An 11,499-nucleotide genomic window follows, 5' to 3' on the forward strand; every position below is an offset into this window, starting at 1 on the left:
ATAATGGATGTAATAATAATAGAAAACAGCAGGTAAAACTATGAAGATAAATAGAATTTTTATGTTTTGATCATATTTAACAGCCAGTTATTTGTAGTGTACTGTACTTAGATTTATTTTTGCTGGTGACACTGTGGATGATTATTTTCATCTTTCAGTTGGAGAACAGGGTGTCTGTTCCGTCCGCAGTACACATTTTCACTGTGCCTCATTCCACTGTGCACAGTGTAAACTTGCATTTGTGGATGCAGTCATGAACAGTGTTCTTTAACAATGGTTTGTGACATTAATCACGGTAGCAGGCTGTTTGTTTCAGTGTCTGAGGGATTGAAGGTCAGGGGCGTTCAGTGGTGTTTGGCCTTTGACCAGATTCCTTGAATTTTCCTTGAAGTTGCTCATTGTGTAGCACTGAGGGACTGCGGTGGTAAACTGCTGATGCTTTTTCAATTAAGTAACTTTACAGAAGTTAGCTTTCACTGTGTATTTATGTAACTTTTGAGTTATGTGGTTTTATTTTACCACTGCTATTGAGAAGCAATGAATCTTTTGTCTTCCCCTGTTGTTGATCAAAAACAGGTCAGTGTGGATGTAGAAATGTTTATAGTTTGCAGTTTGCATTGCTTTCTTTAAGGCTCGGGGTGTGTAATCACAGTTATAGTCGCTTGAAGTGGAGTAGATCATCGTTGTGTGTTAAATTAGGCCTGGCTTTTCTCGCTGTGGTTTTTATGTATTTCTGTGCAGATGTACAACGCTCTTAAAGCCTGCAGCACCCAGAAGTGAACACTAGGCGACCCGGAAGGTTTGAACTGGCTCTGGAAGCAGGCTGAAAAGAACATCTTAAGCTTTATTTTAACAAAAAAAAAAAAAAATTATAAAGCTCAAACCCTCGCTGTCGGGAGTGGACGGGTGCGGGTATGTACACGGGTGCGTGGTTGGTGGGTTGTGTTGTCTTTGTCGAGGGGGGGTTTTAGCTTGTGGGTAAGTGGAAGTTACCTCATTGACTCGAGTGAGGGGGAAAAAAAGTTGAAAATAAAAAAAAAAGATGTAAAGCAGCGGGATGGACAAAGAGGAATGGGGTAAATGTGAAATGTGCAGTTCTGCTGTGGAGCTGGGAGCGAGCGCTGTGTGGAGGAGGGTGAACCGGACCGGCTGGTCCTCGGACTCGGAGCTGCGGCTGTTTACGGCGCGGTTGTTGTAGGAAGTCTCGTTTTTTTTTCTGTCTCTTTTTTTCCCTCTTCGAGCCGGGCTATTCAAACCTGCAGAGATCTAAGTAAACAATCATTCCTACTCTTCATGCAAATCAGCTTTTCTTCCACGACGTCCCCCTCACCGCTCGGGCCTTCGCTTTTTTCGGTTGTGCAAATTTGGGTTCTGCAGAATATGGCGCCTTGTCCTTATAAAAATAAGACGGGCTGCCATTTTTGTTTTCCTTTTGTCTGATTTTTTTTAATAAAACTGTCTGAGAATGTGGGAGAGGCTGCAGAGAGCGAGGGAGAGGGAGAATTAGAGAGGGGCGAGGGGAACCGTGTGGGGATTATTTGGTGGCTTTTTTCGCGACTGAAATGCACTCTTTGGGATTCGTCTCTCAAGTTTATTTTTATCTCAAAAGAAGCAAGAGAAGCGCTTCTCCTCGGGAATGTCTTCAAAGGATGCTGTGAGATTAAAAGAGAAAAAGTTAAGTAGCCCCCCCCAACTTTTACCTCGCTTTTAATCGTCTGCATTAATGTACGAGCGAGTGGTGGCCGCGGAGAGCTTTTATTTCTTTCTCCTCTGCTTCTTTGTTTTAAAGCGGCTGGGTTTGAGTTTGAGTCTCGGTGGTGTGGTGTGAGCTGGACCCGGCGATGGAGCTCGTTTTCCGCACACAGATAAACAGTGTCACCGCTGTGTAGTGAAAAAGCCCGAGAGAAAAAAAGACAAAAGTGTGGTCAGTGCGCTTCTCGACCAAGTGCTTTGTAAAATAAAATGGTTCTAGGCCTTTAAAGAACACAGACAGAGCTGTTTTCAGCCAGACTCAGGGGCACCAAGCTAGAGAAACACGTATAGTCTTAAAACACACTGTCTCGATTCATTTACTCTAGAATATCCCCTCAATTGAACAATTAATTGATTTAATTCCATATATATCGTTCCCTCCAGTTAGTCAAACGGACTGAGGCATTCTGGGACGTCGTAATTAAAGTGAGGGAACGTTTTTAAACCAATAAAATATTTTTGTTTTGTACATTAAAATCTCAGCAGTAAATTATACAATTATATGTATATATTTTAATAATTAGTGTAAATACTAAAATATATTGTCCTTAAATTTTTTTTAATGATTAATTTATGATTAGCTAGTTACGATTTTTTTGACCAATTTTTTTGCCACACATTGAGCTGTGGTTGTTGTCATCTACACAGCAATTATTGATCACCTCTGACTGTTCTAACCATTAAGATTTCTTCTTCTTCTTCTTCTTCTTGATCATGTAGACTAGAATTAAAACTGGAGCTCTTACTATTAGAATATCTGCAGTCGCTCAGATGGTGATTTTGATTTAAATAAATTATTCATTTTCATAAATAGTTTGTAGTATGCACATTACAACACAATCTACATGGATTAGAAAATATGCAAAATATGTATTAGTGCAAGTTTGCGATTGCATATTTGAAGCATTATCTATTGAATCTAAACAAATTCCTAATACCTGTATTTTGTTTGTGTAATCCGTATCTGTCGGTGTGATCTGATTTTCATGTTATTGTGCGTTTCTGATTAACATCTGTTAAGATTGTCCTTATCATCTGTGTATTGTAATATGGATATATTATGGTACATGTTTTATATCTATATTGTGGTACATGCTTTACGTTTATATATTAGATTATTTATACATTTATCGTGATATTTAATTTTGTCAGTTTTACTTGGCACAAGATGGCACTAGGCCTTTAAGATTATAGCATTCAGCTAGTTATTAACTCAGTGTCTGCGAATACAATGCATGCTACAAGGTACTGAGAAACTGCACAGTAAATAAATAAATTGTTACGTAAAATGTCTATTACACCCTTTTTTTGCCACATGAAAAGCTATTTTTACAGCTCTCATTGTGGTGTAATGTAGCTGGGAATTTGATTCATGCGCCCCTGTTATGTGCCTGCTTATTATGAAGGCAGACCTCCCTGCACTGATTAACTTTTCACTGACAAACAGCCTGGCCCCGCAGAAAGCTTTCCACACAGCGTGATTATTTTAGGAATATCATTTTCATACATTATGGGTTTTTTTCTCAACAACACTGTGCCGTGCATGTTTTGGCAGTGCTCGCTGGGTTGAAGTCTGTTTGACTAAGGCTCTGCACAGAGTGGTTCATTTCCATGAGCCAAAAATAATAAAGTTGATATGTCCAGGCATATGAACCCCAGACTTTGCAGAATATTTCCTTAATGGTGGTTAAGGGTGTCTGTTTCACTTCCTGAAGAAACTGAGAGAGTAAGATTTTCCTTTGTGTGCCTGAGCCTTTATTACAACTTGATTATTGTGAATGTAGTTTTCTTTAAAGATGCTCATAGATGGAGACCCCTTTTTCCCCCGGTACTATCACATACCAACATATGTTTTTTTTTCTTTTTCTTTTTTGCTCATAACCACTGGAACATGTTTTATGTTGTTTGTAAGGTCATGACCTGGGCTACAAAGATTGGGAGGGGCCCTGTTTGCGTAGCATTGCTTCAGTTCAGTATGTTTTGTTTAGCTGGGAAAAGATTTTCAAATAAAATATATTGGGTTATAACAGAGTAACAGATGCTGTGTTTCACTTAAACCGTGTACCATACGTCTCACAAGCAGAATAAACGCTCCCAGCTAAACAAAAGTAGCTTGTAAGTGTGTGCGTTTATATGTTGTATTTTTGTAGAGGCACAAGTTCTGATGAGAGCATGAGTTATATATAAAGCCAAGCTTACAGCTAAACCAGTCAGTATTTCATGCACTTGTATTGTTATGTCACTTCCTTTTGGCCTTGTGATCACCATGTTGCTCATATACTTAGTAACACAACTTGTGGCTTTTCTCAGCTAGCATCACTCCTCGGTGGATGCCGCACGTTTACTTAACCACATCTGTGCCTTTAATAAATACATTCAGAATTGCCAACAGGTTTTGTGACCTATGTGTCGTGCTCAACAATGTATTCTAGTTCTTTATATTAAAAAAACTTTCCAGGACGTTTCAAACGGTGGCTTGTATGTTAAAGATTGTTATAATTTGAGCAGTTTCTTTGCAGACGTCTGCAGGTTTATTACACCTCTGAGCCCACTTCCTAGCTCAGCCACACCACTGAAAGAAACATTACCCCAGACTTTTTGATGTTTTCACATTTACAGCATCCTTAGTGCAGAATTTCTCTCTTTTAATTTTTAACAAATATATTTTTAAACATTTCATGAACGAACAAAAAACAAACTTCATTAATGTTAAAAAAATTAACATATCCAATAAAATTTTGAGTGTAACGACAAAACGTGTTTTTTATAGAGCTGTCAAAAATGCACAAATACATTTGAAATGTTAGAATAAAAAAAAAAAATCAGTACAAATGAATGGCCAGTTTAATATCAAGGCTTTTATTTGGACTGTGGGAGGAAACAAGAGCACCCAGAATAAACCACTCAGACACAGGGAGAACACACCAAACTCCTCCTAGACAGAGACCTGAACCCACAATCTCTGAACCCAGGAGATATGCGACATGTTGCACCACGGTGCTGCAGAGAAAATGTTTGTATTTCCTTTGTATTTCACGAACGTTTTATTCAGTAAGTACGATGAGCAATGAGATGAGTCCGTGATAAGATCATAGGGTAAATATGGTGTGATTGTATTGTTGTGAAATAATTGTGAACAGTTTTTCCTGTGTGAGACTGATTTCTTTTGTGTTTCTTTCAGCATGGCCGAGCCACGGTTTAATAACCCATACTTCTGGCCTCCACCTCCAGCAATGCCTGGCCAGGTACGCACCTTTATTTACTGAATGTTCTCTGTCAGCACGAAAAACGCAATATGAAAAGCTGAGAAAGACACAAACATTAGCGGTGGTGTTTAGAATTAATGCATTAATGGGCAAAAAACATCTCTGTGTTCCAGCTCTTGTAGGAGTGGTAATTTAACTCTAATTTATTTCTAAAACATGTACAGATTTTCTCTCCCACATGCTGCTGTTTATAAGGGATGAATTTGCCAAACACAGACAAATACACGCTTTTCTTTTTACCCTAAGGGTACAAGGGATGCCCACAGTCCATGAGGCAAATTAAAGGAAGTTAGTACTGGTCTAGTTAGGGTTTTGCAGATTAAATCATCACACACTTGTTTCAAATAAGGTTACGTACTGAGGAAATATCAAATAGACTGCATATGGTTATTCATTCATTCATCCATTATCTGTAAGCGTTTATCCAGTTCAGGGTCGCGGTGGGTCCAGAGCCTACCTGGAATCATTGGACACAAGGCCGGGAATACACCCTGGAGGGGGCGCCAGTCCTTCACAGGGCAACAAACACACATTCACTCACTCACTCACACGGACACTTTTGAGTCACCAATCCACCTACCAACGTGTGTTTTTGGACTGTGGGAGGAAACCGGAGCACCCGGAGGAAACCCACACAGACACAGGGAGAACACACCATGCTCCTCACAGACAGTCACCTGGAGCGGGAATCGAACACACAACCACCAGGTCCCTGGAGCTGTGTGACTACACCAGTATATACTGGATTATGAGTTGCTGGACATTGCATTACACATTACACAGGCCACTTGTTTGTTAACTGCATGTCATGAGTCTAGACATCGCTGTTAGTATATTGAACAATTTTCTCACTGCTTTCAGCTGGATAACCTTGTCCTAATCAACAAGATTAAAGAGCAGCTGATGGCGGAGAAAATTAGACCTCCGCACCTTCCACCCACCTCAGTTCCTTCCCAGCAACCCGTGCTGGTGCCCCCCACGCCATCAGAGGGTGGTCAGCACAGCATGTCGGTGCCAAAACTTCAGCAGATGCCGGGACTTCATCCTCATAGCCCCACACAACCTGACATAGCCCTGCACGCCCGACCGGCCTCCAGCACTGTCGCAGGTATACATCCACACAATATACACCTTCCAAATCCTTCAAACTGCATCGAACGTAATCAAATACAAATCAAAATAAAAAATCTAAAGATTTCAAATGAATAATTAATAAAACGTACGTTGTCCAGAAGGATCTTATATTCTGTGTTTTTCTCAGGACGTATTCTTGGTGATGTAAACTTGAATCTGGACGATAAGACAGCCATAAAAGCTAGAGGACTGTGGGAAGACTGGCATTTACGACAGATTATAGACCAGCCATCTAGAGCCAACCATCTGTCAGGTAACAGCACTATTATTAGCAGTGGCTGATGTATCATCCTGTATTAGTGGAAAGGAAATATATTTGTACATGCAATGCAACTCATCACACTGGCTTTTAACAAACACTCATACATCCGCATGCACAGAATGCCTTATATACTCCACAAGGTGGCGCCACATACTCACGTTTAGGAACTGTTCAACAATGGGGAACCTGTACAGAGCTTTGATGCTTGAAAAAAGATGCTTGTGCACTTGTTAGATTTATGAAAAGATGCAACAAATTTACAAAAATTCCTTGTCTCTGATTGGCAGGTACACTGACGTCTCGGAGTGGGCACATTAACACATCAGACACTTTGACCCCAGCCACCCCCACATCCAGCAGTGGCCAGACAAGGCATGGGGCAATCCCTTCTACAAACCTCATCTCAGGACTGGCCTGCGGTCCAGGAATGGATGCAATCAAAACAAGTGGTGGCCTTGCAGGACTGCTGGGACCCGCCCCCAAAACTGTAGGACGGGGTCGAAAAAAGATCAAGGCAGAGAACACCTCTGGCCCTCTCTTAGTTGTACCCTACCCCATTTTGGCCTCAGGAGCTGACCAATCATCTGTAACGATCACTGCGAAAGAGGGCAAGACGTACAGGTGAGACAATGCATTAGAAAGTTTCAAATTTCATCTTAAACCTGTGATGCAGTCATGCTCAGACATAAAAGAGCATCCAGGAAAGGTCTGGTCTTCAAATAACAGGGATAAGTTCAAGGAGAAATGGACCACCCTGATTGTCATCAGCGTAAAGGGTGTGTCAGTGTCGTGTGACTTGCACATGTCTGAAGTGCTTTAGACTGTGTATTTCTTCACTTTTTTTTATGTTTTTTCCCCCAGGTGTAAAGTTTGCCCACTGACGTTTTTCTCCAAGTCAGACATGCAGATTCACTCTAAATCACACACAGAGGCCAAACCACACAAGTGTCCGCACTGCACAAAGTCCTTCGCCAACGCCTCGTACCTGGCTCAGCATTTACGCATCCACCTCGGAGTGAAGCCTTATCATTGCTCCTACTGCGAAAAATCCTTCCGCCAACTCTCACACCTACAGCAACACACTAGGTCAGATACTAGGTCTTTATAGCAGGTCAGTTGATTGAAAAGTGGTTGATATGTCAGTAGAACTAATCTGCATGTTGTTCCGTGTGCAGAATTCATACAGGAGATCGGCCTTATAAATGTATCCAACCGGGCTGTGACAAAGCCTTCACACAACTCTCCAACCTGCAGGTAAAGCTTAGTGAACCAGACATCATTGTTTCGGTATTGTATTGTTTAGCGCATTTAGCGTAATTACCCCAACTTCCAGCCACTTTAATTACAATATTGGAAATCTTAGCTAACTGTAAATAAATAGAAGTACTTTACTCACTCAAATCAACATTTTTCAGGAGTCAAATATGTGTAGATTAATGTCCAAGACTTGCTTGACTTTGAAAGAGAATATGTTTTTAGATAAAAAGTTTTGTTTAAGTAGGTGCCAATACCGCTAAGATTATTAGCGCCCCCTATCTTCGGCCACCTCCCCTGCTTGTGACAGTCAGACGAGACCGTTGCTACCACATTCACAATGAGGTTCACAATGAGATTACGTTTGTCCTGTGTTGGTATCCGTACTCTACATGTAAGGACTACACTGGCGGTAGATTTTCCCCTCAGAGAAAAGGAAGCTAACCGCTAAGCTAACTTTTACTCTGAAGGAAATATCTGTCGCGAAATGGAACTATGTTGTGTTCCACATGCAGTTTTGCACACAAAGAATTACAACACTGTTAGAGATACTTAAATATTGTTTAGATCTGTGATTGCTTGCAAGACTGATGTTTAAATGCCCTACTAGGGCTTGATCTTATGTTTTATTGTTTTACCCAATGCGATTGGCGAAGAGAGAGAGCGGAATTGCACCATATACAGCAGTGGCCGGAAATAGGGGAAAGACTGATAACTCTTTAAGCAACATCCTAACACCATTTATCTAATTCTCAGTCATAGATTTATTTTAACAATATGTTCAAAATGTTACTGTAAAGCTATGCCTCAGGTGTTGTTATAAATATATGGTGTTTGATTTATACAGCTAGTGCAGAAGAATTCAGACTCATTTTTCTAGAATGGAGAATTTCACATCACACTTTTAGAAAGATGTTTGACAGAAAAATGAATCATGGATTTAATTTGAAAATAACTAAATAATGTATTATTGCTGTTTCTTACCTCATTTCTGTTTCCCACTTCACAGTCCCATCAGAGGTCACACAATAAAGACAAGCCATACAAATGCTCCCACTGCTACCGCGCATACTCAGACTCAGCCTCTTTACAGATCCACTTAGCTGCTCATGCCATTAAAAATGCCAAGGCCTACTGCTGCAGCATGTGCGGCAGAGCATACACTTCAGTGAGTACAACCAGCTTTTCTTTTCTTTTTTTAAAATGTATGGTAAATTTGTCACATTACCATTATAGATTTTATGATGTAAATAACGTTTATATCTGATTTATACTTGTATTAAAATAATAATTTTGATTCCAATGCCTTTTACACGTCCAGTGGCAGAACGATAGAAATTGACATGCTAAAAGTGTATAGGACGGATGCTCAGCAAAGAGAAAATGATCATGATGTAGCGCTACTACTCTCCCGCTGGATACAATGGTGAAAATGTGCCTTTGTCAATGTTTTAGAAGATAATATCTCATCTGTAAACATTGTGGTTCCCATAAAGCCATACGGAGGGCTACAAGCTTGTCTTTATTAGCTTCACAGTTTCTATTTAAAAGTAAATATCCCAGACACCACACCTCTGAAAAACATTCTCTAAACATTCTCCCACATTCTGCTTCTGCTCTAGGAGACGTATCTCATGAAGCATATGTCTAAACACACAGTAGTGGAACATCTTGTGAGTCAGCATTCACCACCACGGACTGAATCCCCCAGCATCCCCATCCGTATCTCCCTCATCTGAACAAGCCCCTGCGATCACCACCACGGACAACCCCATTTCGCCTGAGTCAAACCAAACCACCTCCTCTGCGGTGTGCTCTTCCGCTTAATTGTTCCTTTCCTCCAGAGTACATTCCACAATGTTATTGACTGTATTTCTAATGCCTCTCAGAGAAGGAGGCCGAGTGTTAATTTTTTTTTTGGTGAGTATTGTCTCTGTAGCTCTGTTGGCTTGAGAGGACGGGGACATGTAGGGACATCCAAAGACAGTTTTGCAGCACTTTCAGGCCATGTAGTATTGGCTTTAAAAATATTCTGTCTGTTCTGACGGTAAAGGCATTGCTCTTGGCAGCTAAATTTACAGACATTAGGTGTTAAACAGGACAAAAGGACTGTCTTGTTTACATTCGGTTTTGTCCGGCTAATATCTAGTGATCTTCAACTCATGCGGAGACGTTATATTATTTACAGCATGGACCAAGTCCATCACTTACATTTTTTATATATTTTTAATTCCTGTGTAAGGAAACTCTTCAAGGAGAATTCAACTGATTTTTCTAAATTTCTGCCTAATTCACTTGGTGTTAGATTATTGACATGAAAACTGTCAGTCAGTGCGGTTTGATGTGAAATGGTGAGAAAGTACCAATATAAACAGTGGTCTAATGCTGAGATTTATGTTTTATTCCGTATGTAAAACAACCTGGCTGCCTTTCATATGTAATACTGATAAAAGTGTAAAATGATATCTGAAAAAACAAGGGTTTTGTTGGGTATTATTTTGCCTAAAAGCACTTTGTATGTATGTGCTTAAAACATATGTACCTAAAATGATAAATTAATTTATTTGTAACTACATCACAGCAGGTAGGTGTCACAGTCACACAGCTCCAGGGACCTGGAGGTTGTGGGTTCGATTCACGCTCCGGGTGACTGTCTGTGAGGAGTTGGTGTGTTCTCCCTGTGTCCGAGTGGGTTTCCTCCGTGTGCTCCGGTTTCCTCCCACAGTCCAAAAACACACATTGCAGGTGGATTGGCGACTCGAAAGTGTCCGTAGGTGTGAGTGTGTGTGTCTGTGTTGCCCTGTGAAGGACTGGCGCCCCCTCCAGGGTGTATTCCTGCCTTGCGCCCAATGATTCCAGGTAGGCTCTGGACCCACCGCGACCCTGAATTGGATAAGGGTTACAGATAATGAATGAATGAAAATAACTACATCATCTAACACCTTTTGATGATTTAGTTTTTATAGAAATTAGACACTTTCAACAAACAGAAGTCTGACAGGATTTCACATCAAATATCTGACACCTCAATAATTACAAAGTGTTATTTATCCATTTGGAAAAATCAGTGGAGTTGTTCTGTAATCAGATGTTAGTCTTCTAATTGAGAAGCAAAAAGTTTTTAATGTTTTATATTTTGAAACATTGCCTTCGTGAATGTTTGATTCTTTTTTAGTGTTTATTCATCAAAGGGAACTGTTCTTAGTCCTTTTAAAAATGATGTGCTTTTAGTGCCAAAAACTGGGACTATAGAACAGCATACGATGCTGGTATCTCTCAATTCCGGTGTGTACATAAATACACTCTCTCACTGCCACAGATGTCTAAAGATACCAACAGTCACTCCACAGGTTCTTGTGGAGCTTCACCATGTTGTAGCTCCCTCAGCATTTCACCTAAATGTCAGTTGGTCACATTTCCTCATGTGTACATATGTTTATGTTTCAGAAGCCTCTGGTTTTATCATCCACGTATTATCATGTCTTTGTATTAATAAGTGTCATTATATTATTTTTTCTATACAGTCAAGCCTTAACTATTTTATCACTAATTGTTTATCATAACATTTTATACAAGTTTACCATCCTGGTGTTCTCACTGTACTCAGTACTGTACGGCTTTTTTAATTCTTTAGCATGAATATTCTGTAAATAAACTATAAAATACTTGTGTTAACCCATTTATATCAAATGTCTAGTTATTACAAATATGTTTTTTTTTTTTTTTTTTTGTCTTGCATTGTGGTACTATCTAAAGTTTGCCTTGGCTGCTATATGCAAAGTCAAGCCCTAGAATGGACTTTGTATAACTAAGAAAAGAAAATAAATCAGA

At 40.0% G+C, this 11,499-nt stretch overlaps 1 protein-coding gene across 3 annotated transcripts; it reads left to right on the forward strand.

The window, feature by feature from the left end:
* Positions 1-792: 792 nt before the first annotated feature.
* znf362a (zinc finger protein 362a) lies at positions 793-11,480 on the forward strand. Of its 3 annotated transcripts, none has more exons than XM_066673036.1 (9): positions 793-912; positions 4,934-4,997; positions 5,880-6,126; positions 6,280-6,405; positions 6,702-7,035; positions 7,276-7,500; positions 7,590-7,668; positions 8,678-8,836; positions 9,291-11,480. In XM_066673036.1, exons 2-9 carry the CDS (start codon positions 4,935-4,937, stop codon positions 9,405-9,407), a joined length of 1,350 nt encoding a protein of 449 aa, XP_066529133.1. In that variant the 5' UTR covers positions 793-912; position 4,934; the 3' UTR covers positions 9,408-11,480. The 3 variants fall into 3 exon arrangements, with proteins under 3 accessions (XP_066529133.1, XP_066529134.1, XP_066529132.1); XM_066673037.1 differs by having other exon boundaries at positions 890-924; XM_066673035.1 differs by lacking the exon at positions 793-912 and adding an exon at positions 1,013-1,674.
* Positions 11,481-11,499: the final 19 nt, after the last annotated feature.

The sequence above is a fragment of the Hoplias malabaricus genome, chromosome 5 (genome assembly GCF_029633855.1).
Source record: "Hoplias malabaricus isolate fHopMal1 chromosome 5, fHopMal1.hap1, whole genome shotgun sequence".
NCBI classification, from domain to species: Eukaryota; Metazoa; Chordata; class Actinopteri; order Characiformes; family Erythrinidae; genus Hoplias; species Hoplias malabaricus.